This window comes from Nannobrachium achirus, assembly GCF_963921795.1.
Source record: "Nannobrachium achirus genome assembly, chromosome: 21".
NCBI lineage: Eukaryota > Metazoa > Chordata > Actinopteri > Myctophiformes > Myctophidae > Nannobrachium > Nannobrachium achirus.
Window position 1 is genome coordinate 58,436,827 of NC_137828.1, and position 17,500 is coordinate 58,454,326.

General features: G+C 42.0%; 1 protein-coding gene across 1 annotated transcript in view; it reads left to right on the forward strand.

Annotated features, from left to right (window-relative positions):
* The window catches only part of LOC308306965 (receptor-type tyrosine-protein phosphatase mu-like), a gene marked incomplete at its 3' end in the record, with an annotated part of 181,262 nt that overhangs the window by 142,920 nt on the left and 20,842 nt on the right, over positions 1-17,500 (forward strand). The window contains exons 22-25 of the mRNA XM_080752022.1: positions 1,228-1,302; positions 2,711-2,737; positions 6,769-6,980; positions 16,327-16,414. Coding sequence (XP_080608148.1) covers positions 1,228-1,302; positions 2,711-2,737; positions 6,769-6,980; positions 16,327-16,414 — 402 coding nt within the window. The remainder of the gene's footprint in view (positions 1-1,227; positions 1,303-2,710; positions 2,738-6,768; positions 6,981-16,326; positions 16,415-17,500) is intronic.

Here is a 17,500-nt window from a genome sequence, read left to right on the forward strand (position 1 = left end):
AATCCTTAACCATCAAAACATAGGTGTAGACATCATCTATTCTGTATTATCATATTTGGTTCAGGAGTTATGATGCAAAATACATTAATTGGTAACGGCGAAAAGTAAAAAGGCTGCCATGGCCACCAGGGGGCATTTTTGCGACTCCATATCTTTTGCAGCTCCATATCTGAAAATGTTCAGCGCCCCAAAATGTACAAGTGTACCAATTTTCTTACTTGTATGAAAAAGTGAACGATTCACCTAAAATTTCTCCGGACTAATTGGAAACATTCTGGTGACAAATTGAAACCTGTTTTTACTTTACAATTTTTTTCTTTTTATTGATATTATTATCGGGAACATGCCTACCTGGGAACAATGTAAATAGGGAATGAATGCCCCGCCCTTTAATGCAAACCCCATTATACCTGTTTTCATAGGACCCGTTTTGACCATCTGTTTGCCTGTGTCCATTTATGCCCATATATGGAAATATCTGTATCTGTCTGTCTGCGTCCATTTTATGCCCATATATGGAGATGTCTGTATTTGTCTGGCTGTGTCCCTTCATGCCCATTATGGAGATCTCTGTATCTGTCTGTGCCTCTGACCGTGTAGCAGACACAGTGCCGGTTCCGGAAAACCCTGATGTCAGACATCAGCTCCGCATACGGAGATTCCCAACCTTTTGCGCCGTTTCCGGAAAACCGTGGATCGGGTCGGGTCGAGGCCGGGCATTGCACTCCCTGCTGCGGCGGGGAACGCGCGTGCCGAAGTCTGTTGACTCATGTGGCGTACATGATGTCAGAGCCTTTTGTGCCGGTTCCGGAAAGGCCCTGATGTCAGACATCAGCTCTGCATACTTGACCTAGAGTGCCAAATTGAAAGTGTGGAGGAATTGTCTATTTGCACAGGAGAATGAGTCAGCGCTTGTGCTGGTTCCGGATACATACATACTCACAGAGATTTCTCGCATTTATTGTAAGACCAGTAAGACTCCCTAATCGGGAGATAAGCGACCGTTAGGTCGCATACACAAACTTTAGAAGGCAATGGTAGCCAATCTGTGTACCGATTTGCGTGATTTTAGGGCAAAAATTGGAGGAGCTGTGTCCATAAATGTGTTTTGCAAGAAGACACGTGTGACGTGTGACAGACTAACTGACGGACATCTGGGCGAGGTTTTGATAGTAACTGCAACCTGACGGTCGCAATAATTACATAATTACATAATTCTAATTTCAGCGGTCTCGTCCCCCTCGTCCTTCACTCTGAAGTCCAACACCATCACCACCTCTATCAAGAACTCCTTCTACCCAGGTACACTACACGCAGGCACGCACACACACACATACAAACATACACACACTCAAATTCAAGTAAATTCAAATTAATGTATCCACCTCTTTCCGCGGGAATTTACTGGAGAATGTTTTTGCACCACACTTCCAGTTAACAGCAGACATACAAGCTCACGTCGCGTCGCAGATGCAACCGTTGTGAGCTTGTAGATCACACTAGGCTGCGGCGCCAGAAGCTCCGTCCAACTTCTGCGCAATGCACGATGGGATGTTGGAAAGTTGTTGATAAAGCACATTTAAAAACGTTGATGCTTTATCACATCAGAAATCAGTGACATAAACAATAGGAAATACAGCTCAATCCACAATATGCAGTGGGCATTAATCAGAGTAGGAACATAAATAAACTGTAAGAACAACTAATGATAAGATCTGCCACATTAATGGGAATTAAGCTATTGGATGAAGTCCTGAGCCTAGACTCAAAGGATTCAACGAAGGGAATGACAGGAAAGAAATTTCATAATTCTTTTGTAATGATTTGCCTAGCATAGAAGCATACCAAATGGATAAAAGGATGGACCCAAGGTGGAGCTTTGAGGCAATCCACAACAGAGACTAACTGGGGAAGAGGACAAATTGCCTATAGTGACTGAAGATAAAAAGGGAACGAAGTTTGTGACTACTGGATACGTGCGCTTCCTCTGTCTGCCTCCTTGGCAGTGGGTGCTCGGCTTCAGTTAATTCTAATAGAGGCACTCCAAAATAACTGGCTCAGAACCACATTTATCTTTAATCCTCCAAAGCTCTGTGGAGGAAGAAAGAGAAATTAGTTTTTGAGCCAGCCGTCGTGTATCAGTTATTCTGGAGTGCTGCTTTTTCCACCTGGGTTGTGTTCATTGTAAAGTTTGTTACTAACTTGCTCTTTCCCAGTGGTGGAAAGTAACTGAGTACATTTACTCAAGTAATGTAGCCTACTTATGGAAACATTTTTGTTATTTTGACTTTACTGGAGTATTAACAATTTTCAATATCTCAGAGGCAAATGCTTTACTTTTACTCCATTGCAATTATTTTAAAACTTCAGTTACTTTATACTTTGTAGATTGTAATTATTATTACAAAACATACAATACACACACAGCCCTATATACATATTCGGCCATTTGAAAATAGCCCATCTAGGCTTCAAGCTCACATTGTGAGCTCGTAGATCTGCTATTTTCGAAAGATGTATGAATGTTTTGCTTGAGAAATGGGACATTCTGCATAATGAGTACTTTCTACTTAAATACACTTTGAATTCCAAGCTTTTACTTGTAATTTCTACATTGCAATATTTATACTTTCATTTAAGTAAAAAACGTGAGTACCTACTTTTTCCACCACTGCTCTTTCTATTCTTTCTCTCTCTGCTCTGATGTCAGACCCCTTCGTGCCGACCGCTATCCTGGGTAAGACTTTATCTTTTTTCCCTTTCTAGTTCTATCAGCCAATCAGCATCCAGCTTGCTCTAGCTACCACCACACATACAACATACTGTACAGGGGGTTGACATCAAACACTTCCTGTGTTAGCCGCTTAGCACAGAGCAGTTGCTAATGTAGCTAATGTACATGCTAGCAGCAAAGACGAGACAGATAGAGAAAACAAGGCAGGAGCAGGAAGCGAGAACTAGAGAGTGAGATGAAAATGGAGAGAACGAGAGAAAGTGATTTTGTATTGAGTATTCATCCATCTCTGCTTGCTTGTTGTTGTCTCAGAAAGTTTGTTTATATTTGAATATTTTATCGTAAGTTTGACAGTTTTTTGTTTTATTTGATTTCTATTCTAACGGTCATTTGACCTTTTTTCTTTAACTTTTTCTCAATTTTATTTAACCACGTGAACCCTAGCGTCCCGATTCTGTCATAAAAACTAGCAGAACCTTTGGCAAAAAAAAAAAAAAAATGGAAATGAAAATAGCTGTTAATTTTGTCAAGGATTGGAGAACATTCAGGAAAAATCGGGGAACAAAATTAACAATCTATTTCATGCCTGTGAGTCTATAGGGTTTAAGTGGTTAAAGTTTATATTGTTTGTGTTTTTTATGAATTATTGTTGTGTTTGTGAAGTGAGCGGTGGGCTTCACTCCATCCCCCCCATTCACAACGACCATGTGATGTCACGCTTGTATGCGACCTCTGACCTCTGCATGGACACAACACCTCACTTTAGATGGGGAGTGGGGGGGAATAAAGCTTTGATATTCTAACCCAGGGGTCTTCAACGTTTTCAGGCAAAGGACCCCTTAGCTGAGACATATTGTATAAATGTGTGATGGAGATTCTCATCGATTTCATAGATAGATTCATAGACTTGTTTGACACTTAACCACTTAAAATCTTAATCGTCGATACTTAGTAAACTTGACCTTTCACTCTGTACTTGGTCTGCACTTTTTTACCTACTGGTATAAACCAAACCTATTTGCCAAAAATAGCAGATCTTTGAGAGCTTGTAGAACTGCTATTTTTAGCTAAAGTTCTCCTCAGAGTATTTAGGGATGCGAGGGTTCGAGTTGTTATGTAAAATAATTATCCTATCACACAAGGAGGCCCCCCTGTAGTAACTTTGAGGACCCCCTAGGGGTCCCGGACCCCCTGTTGAAGACCCCTGTTCTAACCAATGACATGCTAAGTTAACGAGCATCTTAAAGCTACAATACGTACGTTTTATGCCTGTTGTCCGAACTACAATTAAGATGGAAGTGAATCTAAATAGCTTCAAACAACTTTATTGAAGATAGATACTACACTGGGCACCGACCTACTAGGGGACCACACAAGTCGGGAACGATGCAAGTTGGGAATGTATGCCTTACCCAGTTATCCACATCATCCACATTGTAAAATCGACCTTGCTCTGAATAACAATTGTGCATTGATCACTAATATTGGCATTCTATGTGAAAGTACTCATGATTTTTCCGTGCAAATGAATCGAACAATAAGGGAGCTTTAGTCTAGTTTTCTTTACCTGGTTGTGCAGAAATCTTGTTGAATTATGCAAACCACGGCCCCATCTTTTTAATGATCTACTTTGTCCTAACCTTTGGCTGGGTGGAAGTGATGTATGCTTGCTCGTAGCTCGTAGTCTCTTTACATTCTGCAACTAGCCACAGTATCTAGCTACATAATGTGTGCAATTTTGGAAACAGGTGATAAGCTATTTGGTCCAGTGTGACTTGCCAATAGAGGGTATGCACATGCATAAGGTGAATGGCAAATCGAGGTGCAAATCGAGTGGCAAAGTGAGTTTAACGTTGTTTAATGCAATCAGATAGAGCTTTTCTGTTTGGATGTATGGGCTGTCAAGGCCAGAAAGTCGTTTTTTGTATCTCAGTAGGCGTTCCCAACTTCCCGCATGACTTCAGGGTATGGTGATGATACAATTTGACACACAGCGGCATGTGTTCTAGTGCTACTTTGTAATGTAGGAGGGACAGACAGACAGACAGAAGGAACTTAAAACCTTGGCGCAGTCGGTAGCGCTGTTGCATCACAGGCCACGGCTAGAAGGTTGCGGGTCTGATTCCCGCTGGGGACGCTGTAAGCGCAGGGGTGTGTTCTCTCCTCTGTGTCATCAGTGCCCATAGGTGGGATTGGTGAAAGGGCCTTTCTGTGTGGAGTTTGCATGTTCTCCCTGTGTCCCCTAGGGTAGGCGCTCTCAAAAAATACATGCAGTAATCCTGGTCTCTCTATACTGCCTCCCCCTGGTTTGGCTAAAGTTCTCCTCAGAGTATTTAGGGATGCGAGGGTTCAAGTTGTTCATGGACCTTTCACGCACACGCTAAGTCCTACCGGGCAAACTCCCCTGTCAGGTGATAAGAAGTTGCCAGCTCACTGATAAGAAGTGGCCTGCTCACATGAGCACAGTTTGGGGCTCTCCCCAGGTTGGCAGAGGGAGAGTAGCGCCCAGGATTACAGCTTTGTCAATTGGCACTGGGTGAAAAATGGGTTACCAAAATCGCAGGATAAAAATAAAAAGTGAGTGCGTGAGAATGTGTAGGACATGCAGGTGACCCGTGACCGCTAGGCTTGGCTAGGCTTGGCTAGGCGAAGTAAGGCTTGTCGAAGTGAGGCTATCCTAGGTTGGCAGGGCAAGATGAGGGTAGTTTAGGTGAGGCAAGGCAAAATGAGGCTACTGTAGGTGAAGTGAGGCTAGATTAGGCCAGGCTATGTGCGGCTAAACGTGGCTAGCCTGGGTTAGCCAAAGCTAGTTTAGGTGAGGTGTGGTGAGGCTAAGCTAGGCAAGATAGGCTAGCTGCTGAAACCATAATGTTGCTTAAATACTGTCTCCTCTCTTTTCTTTTCTATCTGTTCCAATGATTAAAGTCCCCATTAATGGTAAGTGTGGCAATGTGTGAGGGAGGGCCAATCAGCATGCAGCCCACAACTCCTCCCCGCCTTGATGTTATCAGTTGGCATGGCAACGCTGTCCTTTCATTCCTCATCCCAGCACCTGCCTGCCCATCACTTCATCCTAAACCAATCGTTTAGCAGGTCCCGCCTCCCTCGGGCCTCTCGCTCTCTCCGATTGGTTATTGTGTTTGTTGTTGTGGTGCAATGTGTCTCATCTTTCCTCCACCAATCACTAGTCATTGCTCGTTACACCGCCGTTAGTGCAGCCATGACTGGTTGAGCTTTGTATGTAGAGAGCTAATTGATTGGACAGTGAGGTCTCAGGCCAGCCAATGAGAGCAGAGATAGAGATAGTAGAGTTCATTCTAGTGTCAAACATGATTTCATAGATGATGTCATAATATATGATGTCATACCATCTCACAAACAGAGATACAAACACTCTAAACTGAACAAAAGATACTATGGATAAATATAAGTCTCCAGTACATATTCCAGTTCACGTTGGCGTTAGGGGTCATTATTTGATTGATTGATTGATTGATTGATTGATTGATTGATTGATTGATTGATTGATTGATTGACATCTTCATTGATAACATACATTTACATCGTCATAATAACAAATAGTTATGTTTTGTATCTATAATGACACAATAAGACGTAGACTTGTGTCTTATATTTGTTTGCATTCCCTCTGTCGAGTCGCTTTTTGTTTTCTTCAATCAAACAACACAGATAAAGAAAACTTAAAATGTGATGTATTGAATCGTCCCAGTGTGTCCCTCATCATAGTGATGTCATCATAATGACCTCACCATAGTGACCTCATCGTAGTGATGTCATCATAATGACCTCATCATAGTGACCTCATCATAGTGACCTCATCATAGTGATGTCATCATAATGACCTCATCATAGTAACGTGAACACAGATGTGGATTGGTCTAAATGTCTCCTCATTGTGACCATACTTTTTTAGAGAAGTCTGTCTGTCTGTCTGTCTGTCTGTCTGTCTGTCTGTCTGTCTGTGCGTGAGCAAAAATAATCTCAACCATTTATTTGTTTCCCCTCCCCTGTAGATGACAGTCACACTATGACCAGTGAGACCAGCAGTCTGGTGCAGCAGTCTCACAGTCAGAGCTACAAGAAGAAGCAGAGAGGAGCCGATGCAGCAGACGTTGCTCCTTATCAAACAGGACAGCTTCATCCAGCCATCAGAGTGGCTGATCTGCTGCAGCACATCACCCAGATGAAGTGTTCTGAAGGATATGGATTCAAAGAGGAGTATGAGGTAATAAACACTCATACGCTGAAATACTTTCTCTGTGGAGTTTGCATGTTCTCCCCGTGTCTCCTAGGGTAGGTACCCTCACAAAAACATGCAGTAATCCTGGTCTCTATAATGCCTCCCCCTGGCCAGCTGGGGTGCCTGATGGAGGGGAATGGAACTGGTTGGAATAACATGTTCCTTCCACGCGCTACGTCCAAACCGGGGAAATCCCCCGTCAGGTGAAAAGAAGCAACTTGGACCAGGATTACTTAGGCAATTGGCACTGGGTGAAACAAAATCGTGGGATAAAAAAAAGAAAAAAAAAAGAAGAAGAAGAAAGAAATGCACTCTAACAACAACACACCACATCACCCAGATGAAGTGTTCTGAAGGATATGGATTCAAAGAGGAGTATGAGGTGATGACGCTGTAATAAACATCAATACACTAATAATTAATAGTACCCGACACATCACACAGAAGAAATGAGGAATATATGAGGTCATCCTTCCATAAATCACCAAATATCTTCCTGTCCGGGGTATTAACTCGGAGAGCTATTTGGGGTCTCAGATTTGGGGTGTGTGCTTCAGATTAATTCAGTAGCCTCTGCCATGGTTTTTACCTTATTTTCGACGGCAACAGGAACGCACCTGTGCTTTTGCCTGCGCCCAGCATAGGACGAAAGACCGTCCTTCGCATTGATTCTACAATGCGTTTATTTTAAATCTCGGAATTGCTACCAGTCACGACCCACCTCTAGCCCACAGAGACGTTCAGAATGTAATCAGACTCATCAGTAGGCGGAGAACTCTGAATGTCTGGCTATGCCAGACTTGAGGGTAATTATCTGCAAACACAACACATTAAACCCATTTAGGCCTAGAATTATTGAATGCTTTAACCAGTGAAAAATAGCAGATATACAAGCTCACAGCGCGGCACCGAGTGCCGCGCTGCGAGCTTGTAGATCTGCTATTTTTGAAAAAGTCGTGAAAACGTGCAAATCTTTGAATATATGTATTTTGAAAGCGAACGTTTGTAACTCAAATTTTGCTTCTGGGTGGTCCCTGGAACTAAATATTTTGAGATGGGGGTCCGTGGCCAAATAAATATCATTTTGGGGGTCCTTCACATGAAAACGTTTGAGAACCACTGACACAGTAGTCTCTCAAGAACAGACTAACTGAGCTCCATTTAAGTGAAAAGGACCTTTTCTTTGACGATGGCTAGCCAGATTGCTGACATATAGAAACATAGGTTTTTCAAAAAACCTTAGAAGTATTCAAGACACTTATAGAATCGGGTCAAAGTTCTAATTTTCACGATTTTTCAAAAATAGCAGATCTACAAGCTCGCAGCCGCGCTGTGAGCTTGTATATCTGCTATTTGTCAATAGTTAAAGCATAACATAATGATACACAATACTGTGTACCCGTTCTAGATGGGTTAAACAACAGCTTCTTACCCCTCAGCTGTTATTCTGTTCAACTCTAAATCCCAGTTGTCAGGCCGTCCTCTCACCTGGCAGCTCCATCTTCAGCATCATTCTCCCAGTGTAGCCCTTCACCTCTCCAACCATCTCAACCTGACCTCTCTGGCTTTATCCCCAAGCCTTCTAACCTGATCCTCCATACCTGATACGAATGGACTCTTTAACACACATAACATCTCACTCTCACTTTATTGGAAGACACCAGTCTGTTTTGCTCCACTCTGTGGGCATTTGTGTGTGCGTGCGTGCTGCGTGCGTGCGTGCGTGCGTGCGTGCGTGCGTGCGTGCGTGCGTGCGTGCGTGCGTGCGTGCGTGCGTGTGTGTGTGTGTGAGTGTGTGTGAGAGAGAGAGAGAGACAGAGAGAGAGAGAGAGAGAGTGCGTGCGTGTGCACGCACATGAGGTAAGTAACATCCATTTGCAACTTTCTGCTGAAGAATAAACACGCATGCATGCACGCACGCACTCACTCACACGCACACACGCACACACACAGACACATATGCATTATAAATATTCCCACTAGCTAGTGGGCCAAAACAGAGGTGTGTGCGCGTATGTGTGTGTGTGTGCACTCAGTATTTATAATGGATCAGCCCCGAGGGCAGCCCAATGGCAGGACGCACACAGACTCTCCCTCTCTCTCTCTCTCACACACGCACGCACGCACACACACACACACACACACACACACACACACACACACACACACACACACACACACACACACACACACACACACACACACACTCAAAGAAGAAGAAAAAAACACACTCATACACATATTCCCGCCCTGAGCAATTTCACCCTCCATTTGCAGAGTTCACACTGAGAAACTGTGGCAGTGTCTCTGTGTTTGTCTCCTGCTCTTGCTCTCTCTTACGGTTTGGTCTCTCTCTCATTATCCCTCTCTCCTTTCTGTCTCTCATCAACTCTCTCTCTCTCTCTCTCTCTCTTTCTCTCTCTCTCTCTCTCTCTCTCTCTAGCTAACTGGGTTCCCATCAACCAGTTTTTATGCGCGATTCAGAATTTGTGCATGAAGCTGTGAATGGAAACACATTCCCCAAAAGAATCCTGATATTTCACAAAAGAAAGTTTTAGGTTTGAAGGAGGTGGATTTTGGGGCTTTACAAAAATTACAAAAATGGGGGAACAGCATTGAACTCACCTGTCTTTCTATTTTGCATAGCTATAACTTACTAATTGTGTGTTTTAATTAGTATTATAACTAAGTAGGCCTATAGCTATTTATGAGTAACTATCCACACCTGTTTTAATAACCAAACACATTTTCCGAACGCACAAAGGCATGTACAATATGCCTACTGTACATTTCAACTGTAGGCCTATCTACCTACCAAATAATACATTTATATTATATAACTAAGCTAATGAATGCCACCTTAGATTAATTTAAGATTAAATACACTTAACTCTTATTGTGCCTATCCCGAACTAGTTGTGACCTTTTTTTTAATTTTCGAGAGCGTCGCGCCGCCGATATTTGCCATCCACTCCAATGCAATCCAGGATCTTTAGAGCTCATTTTCTCTGTTCCATGCATATCCATGAGGTGTGCAAGGTTTAATCACGGCTAAATCGGGCTTCTAAAATGCTTGGTAGCCAATAGCTAACTTCAAGCTAACTTCATCCTGTTCCTGTTCATGCACAAAGGAAAGTGTTCAGGCGCGTCATGGCTGCGCACGGCTTGTGCATATACAGCGTATGTCTATGGTGGATTCTATGGCCATTGGGCGCCCTCTAGTGGTGATTCTGGGCACTGAAAGGGTTAAATGCGATTAATAAGATCATCTCATCATAATAGTCAACAGCATGAATAAGTTAGAATGTGTGCAATTTGCTGCTCCATTAATTAATGTTTTGCACTTATTCTGTGATTCTGTGCCACCTACATAATACTTTTCTCATGAACCATCGCCTAATAATCCCATTATCAATTGATGGAAACATGGAACATTTTTATTTTGTTTTGCAGACTTTCTGAAAAATCTCTTTATACTTGTTTGAATGGAAATTCAGTTCTATTCTCTCTCTCTCTCTCTCTCTCTCTCTCTCTCTCTCTCTCTCTCTCTCTCTCTCTCACACACACACACACACACACACACACACACACACACACACACACACACACACACACACACACACACACACACACACACACACATCATATATTACATACAGTAGTGAGAGTTGTTAAAATAGGTACAATTGTAAATGTAAAGGTAATAATGCATGTAATATACACTATTAATTGCAGGCTCCACAATTTGATATTCTAATAACAGAATCATACCATCATTGGGTTTAATATAGTAATGCAAACTGCTAAAACTATAAAACATATGTTTCACATGTTATGATATAATAATCAATGATTACGATAGAAACACATCAGATCTGACTAATAGCTGATCATTGTCTCTCGATCCTCCATGCTTCTCCTTAATTAATTAACCTGATTGGACAGATTAACAAGGTAAGATGCTCCTCCCTCTTCAATCTCTCCTTGTTGAATCTTCAATCTTCAATCATCCTGTTTCTACCTCTTTGCTTTGTAAACATTCTGTTCCTTCAACATATTCTCACTCAAACCGTAGTAGGGCATTAACGAAAATGCCGACAAATCGACTGAGTCCACTTCATTACACAAGTCGACTCCCACCAGAGAAAGTCGAAAGTCGAAGTTGAAAAAAATAAATCCTTTGTATTTTTTTCTATCATTATTTTTGCTCCATATGTGTGCGTCTGTACAGCATTCAAACAGTAGGATTGCTTATTGTCAAGAACGGAATTATCCAATATTACAGTGCTACATTACATTTTATATAACATGGTTCTATTGTGAAAATAGCAGATCTACATGCTCACAACGCCTCGCGATGCGAGGTTTTGTGAGCATGTAGATCGGCTATTTTCACCATTTCTGCCTCTAATATTTGATAATTTGTCAATTTTGTCATTTTAGAGGTATTAAAACGTCCTTAAATTGGCACTTTAGAAATGGAAATGTGAAGATACCCTCTATATACTTAAACTTTATATTGGTTTGTTTACAGTTGAGTGAGAAAACAATGTTGCACATGACGTTAATCATCTGAGGACCCCCCCAAAATAGTTGGTGGATCGTGTGTGATGTGATGACGTCATCAAACGATAAAGTCGACTTCAACTCAACTTTTTACTGAGTCGAGTCGACTTGCAAAAATCACAAGTCGTTAATGCCCTATATGCTATAGTGACTCCATGGGACAGGATGTGACCAAATGTCAAAACGTTTGATATGACTGGGGTCGCCGCGTCGCGTCATTTGACGCCGTCCCGATCCCTTAAGTGCCGCGCTGACGTAAAAGGTTGACGGCTCCGCAAAAGAAAGACTAGAAAAGAAAATTTCGAAGAAATTTTAAGTGTGCCTGCAGCTCGCTAAGTGTGTGCAACCTTGTATGTGTTAACATTAGCATCTTTGTTAGCATTAGCATTTGTTAGCATTAGCATGTGTTAGCATTAGCAATATTGTTTCTTGTTTTTAAGAAATAGGCTCCTCCCACAAGTTCCGCAAGGCGATTACGTTGTCCCGTCGCTCCCGAGATCGTTTGTGTTTCGTTTTGAGAGGGTCGTTCCCCCTGAAAAACACGTTTTGGCATGAAACGGTTACGTTTTGCGCGTTTGTGGTGCCCCCTATGGGTCGAAGTGGAAATGCTTTTGGGTATATGTTCAGTATAGCGCCCCCCACTTGTGGTTAAAATGTGGTGTTGACTGGATGTTTCGTTTGTGATTTATGGCTACTTCTTACAAAACGGGCTCCTCCCGCTAACTTTGGAACCCTGTTACGGAAGAACGGTATGGACTATCAAAATATCGTTTAAATATGTTTATCGCATGAGTCCATAGATCGTGTGTATCGATTTTTGTGACATTTGGAGAAAATATGTAGGAAAAGGAGCAAAAAGTGTGTTTTGAAGAAAATTCAAAATGGTGGAAAATCTATCCTGACGCAAATGGGCGTGGCCTATATGAGGAGATGCGTCATGACCCAAGGAATCCAGGGAAAAAGGAATTTTAATTTTCCGACCCACGGTTCAAGAGTTACAGGCCGAAAGGTAAAGTGGACTGTTATAGCGCCACCATGAGGCCAACTGACAAAATTATTTTTTATTTAATCCTTGATATCATTATAAATCTCCTCAAAAAAGTTTTGAAACTGTAGCCCCTATGGTTTGCGAGAAAAAAAATATTGAATGTGAGTTTTTGCGATTCCCATTATAAGTCAATGGGTAAAATTAATTCACTAATAAATTAATATCAATTAAACGATACAACTTTTCTCTTAGAAAAGTAATAGCACACCATTCCCGGCCGAGCCGCACGTTTTGATGTATATATTGCGGCGGTGGCGTAAATTGTGCGGCAGTTATTAGCGCACCAAATTTGTGGGATCATTATCATTAATTAATTAATTAATTAATTAAGTATGGCGGATTACAATAAGTGTTTTGCCATTGCATGGCAGGCACACTTAATAAAACGGCGGAGGTGCAGCCTCTGAATTGAACTTGAGCCACAAGACGCACCGCAGAGCGAGCTGTCAGCAGGGGTGTCACACCAAATTCTGTACAAGGGTACAAGGATTCACCGCGGGCCCCCCATGAATGTTCTTCACAGGGGGGAGGGGGTTTAACCCTTTTAGACTGGGAACGCATTATTACGCATTTACTGCTATTTTTGAAAAAATCGTGAAAGTTTGTCTTTGAATATTTCAACTTCTTCTAAGGTTTTTTGAAAAACACATGTATCTATGTCAGTGGTGCTCAAACTTTTTCATGCAAGGACCCCCAAAATGATATGTATTTGGCCACGGACCCCCATCTCAAAATATTTAGTTCCAGGGACCCCCCAGAAGCAAAATTTGAGTTGAGTTAAAAAAATACATATATTCAAAGATTTGCACACATTTTCACGACTTTTCAAAAATGATGTATGATGTACAAGCTCGCAGCACGGCACTCAGTGCCGAAGTGCCAGTGACAGCCAACTCAGCGCAGTCCGAGTTAGAATTGTAACCCCCCCCCACCCACCCACCCAGTCAGCGGGCGCATCCCCCCATTTCGACATGCTGCCATTCCGACATCCCCCCATTCAGACACTAACCCTATACTGTTGTTTCCTGTTGAGATTGGCACATTTCACCCAGGTTTTTTCATCTCACTCATGTCACTTTGTCTGCTGACCTCACTCAGCAACAAAATAAACAGAAAATAAACAAAAAATAAAATAAAACAATTCACATGAGGGAAGCAGTGATCACCCCATGATGTGCACTGCAATGTAGTTTCAAATGCATTGCTACGGGGCTGTTAAGTATGACATCATTTTGTAGGCAGAGGAGAATTTCTGCCCCCAGTTTCCGTGAATCTTTTTACTATTTTTACTATTTACACATTTTTCTTCTCTTTGTTGTTGAAAGGAAAGTGTTAGAATTATACTTTAGTCGTTATTTTTGTCTCGGATCTGTTGAAATGGCGAGGGACAGAAAATGCTCTGGGGGCAGAGTTCTTCTCTGCCTACAAAATGATGTCATGGCTTAAAAGCCCCTCATTGCAGGTGCTTTTTGAGAGTGAAAAAATAAGAAGACACGTGTGACATGTGATCTGGGCAGCTTGCCCCAGGAAATGTGCCAAGCTCAATAGAGAACAACGGTACCTAACCCTAACCTCTATGAAAATGCTGCCACTCAGACAATTAGAAGTCAGTGTCGGAATGGCAGCATGTTTGTTTGATTGATTGATTGATTGATTGAAGACTTTATTAGAAGTTTGTATAGAAAAAGGTACAGTTTCATGACGGTACAGTTCACTGGTACAAGGTCAACTAAAAGGAGATCCTAGGAAAGCACTTGGCTTATTTACACAGGAAACCATTGAAGTATCTCATATAACATTGAATGACAGACGGATAGAACACAGTACTATGCAGTAGATATAAAAAAAAGTAAATAAAAATAAAATAAACGGGGGTCAGGGGAGGCTGGGCTAGGTTTGTTATTGCCAGTTGCGAATGGCTGCCACCTGTAAGTGGTTTTTCAGGGCGATTTTAATGGATGCTAGGTTTGAGTTGACTTTGGGTTGAAAGTGATCTGTGGCACTGCCTCTGGTGTTGTAATTGTGGACGTCCTTAACGTTTATAAAGTATTTTGCCAGATACATGGGTATCTTAGGGGTGTAGTGTATCTTGTACACCAGGCCCATTGCAAGTTGCTGTACTCTGTCATCTACTCTGAGCCACCCCACTCTTAACTGGTGAGTAGTGGTGAGGTGAGTCTGATAGGGAAGGTTAAGCAGGACCCTAATTAGTTTGTTTTGGGCTGTTTGGAGCTTAGTTTTCAGGGCTTGTGGGGCGTCACAAATACCATACGTGGACTCCGTAGTCAAAGAGGGGCTGGATTATTGCACCAGCTATGGTCTTCAGTGTGTTGAAGTTGACCATCGGGGCGATCCTCTGTCGGATTGGAGAGCGCCCCCCCCCCCCCCCCCCGGTCAGCATGTGATGTCTTTTACGAATGGTCAAAGCCTGACATTTTACTGAAAGATTTAACATTTGCTGACGTTACTAAGAAATTTTATCTGAGCTTCTAGATTTCATTTAATCTTCTAGATGTAACTGTTGATTCTAGATTCAACGTTTGATTGTAGATACATTTTTTTCTTCTAGATTGAACCCTTTCCTTCTAGATTTGAACATCTACTGCTAGATTTTTTTATCAACTGATAAAATGTATTAATTCACTGAAGAAGTGTGAACGCGAGTTTCAGCATCAAGTTCAACAAACACTCACCATGTAAATGATTAGCTAGATGTGTAGGTGCCACAGCAGTGAACATGAAGGGGCGGCATAGCTCAGGGGTAGAGAAACCGTTATTAGAGCACGAAGGGTTCCCAGTTCGAATCCGGGCTCCCCCTGAGTTAATGTCGAAGGGTCCTTGGGCAAGACTCTGAACCCCACATTGCTCCCGGTGAGCTGGTTGGTGCCTTGCATGGTTTCCTCCGCCACCGGTGTATGAATGTGTGCGTGAATGGGTGAATGTAATGCACAATCTCTGTAAAGCGCTTTGGATCAAAAGCGCTATATAAATGCACCATTTACCATGAAGCACAGCTTTCACTGCAGTGACCTAAAACAATGATTTGATTCCTATGAACACACACACCCCCACACACACAGATATATATTAAATTAATTATGCAAACGTATTATATACAAATATTATATAATATACATATTAACTGTGAATATATGACATGGCTTTTACACATATTAAAGTTAAAATACTTTCATCAAGACTGTACATTGTATTTTATTGTATTTGTAGTCCAGTTTGTTTAAACTAATATTCTATTGAATTCTGTTAGAAAGAAAAAAAACATTAAATATTTAAATTCCTCAGTTAATCAACACATGATTAATGTTCTCTCTCTCTCTTTCTCTCTCTCTCACACACACACACACACACACACACACACACACACACACACACACACACACACACATTCCTGATTTACATTATTCATATGGTTGATAACTGTGTGTGTGTGTGTGTGTGTGTGTGTGTGTGTGTGTGTGTGTGTGTGTGTGTGTGTGTGTGTGTGTGTGTGTGTGTGTGTGTGTGTGTGTGTGCGCGCGCGCGCGAACGCACTCATGCATGTTAGATTAAAGTGACTCTTAATATCATATTTTAGTAATCTCCCTACCTGTCTAATTACCTGTGTGTGTGTGTGTGTGTGTGTGTGTGTGTGTGTGTGTGTGTGTGTGTGTGTGTGTGTGTGTGTGTGTGTGTGTGTGTGTGTGTGTCTGTCTGTAGAGTTTTTTCGAGGGTCAGTCGGCGGCGTGGGACTCGGCCAAGAAGGACGAGAACCGCATGAAGAATCGCTATGGCAACATCATCGCCTGTACGTAAGAGCTATGGGAGTTAGAATGTTGTAAAAGGAAAACAATGAACTGTCCGTACAAGCTATGGGAGAGTATATGGTGTAAAAGTAAAACAATGAGCTGTCCGTATAAGCTATGGGAGAGTATTATGGTGTAAAAGGAAAACAATGAACTGTCCGTACAAGCTATGGGAGAGTATATGGTGTAAAAGGAAAACGGTGAGTAAGAAAGTGTCGCCTTCATAAAATGTTCTGTACTGGGATTGGCTCAGGAAGATGAATTAACAAGACTTCTTGTTGGTGAGTCACAGACAGTATGAACGCTCATTCGCTCAAAACTTATTGTGCGGATTCACACTGCGGACCTGGGTGCACCCGGGACCACTTTGCAGGTGTTGTGATAGTGTGAACTCTGCAAATTGTGCCCCGCAACGGATCACCGTGCTGCACCCGGGACCGCATCGGGAGATAGTCTGTGTGATGCGTACTCGGGGAACATAGAAGGAAGTGGACTGCTAATCATTTATCATTTATATATTTTTATAATGACACAATGTTTTACCTGGGTTATGCCTTCTGATATCTACATGAATGTTGACAAGAAATTATAAGGCCTTTAGTGTTTGAGCAGAAAAAGAAAACATTTGAATGAAGTGTACTCGGGCATGGAAGAATCTTGGCCAATGTGAATGCTGGCCAGCGGGGGAACCAGGCAATGGTTTTCGTGAATATCTGCACACACAATGGGCAGAACAGTGGGGGGTGGCGCAGTTCAGGCCAAAGGTGGTACTGCAGCTGAAAATGCTCTGAGAGCCATTCAAAAATGAGAGAGGCTCTCTATTCAGGAGTGGTAATTTAGCCTCAAACCTTTTGAAAAACGTTTTTGGGACATAAACAATATGACATAAATACTTTTTAAATGCATGGTGTATCACCTTTAATGTACCAAAAGTAATAGTACTCTTTATGCAGAATGTCCCATTTCAAATCAAATGCATACAAAACCTCCGAAAATGTGACACATTGTGAGCTTGTAGATTGGCTATGTCCAAATGGCCCAAATGTATAAAGGGCTGAAGTGGGTAATGTATGTTTTGTAATAATAAT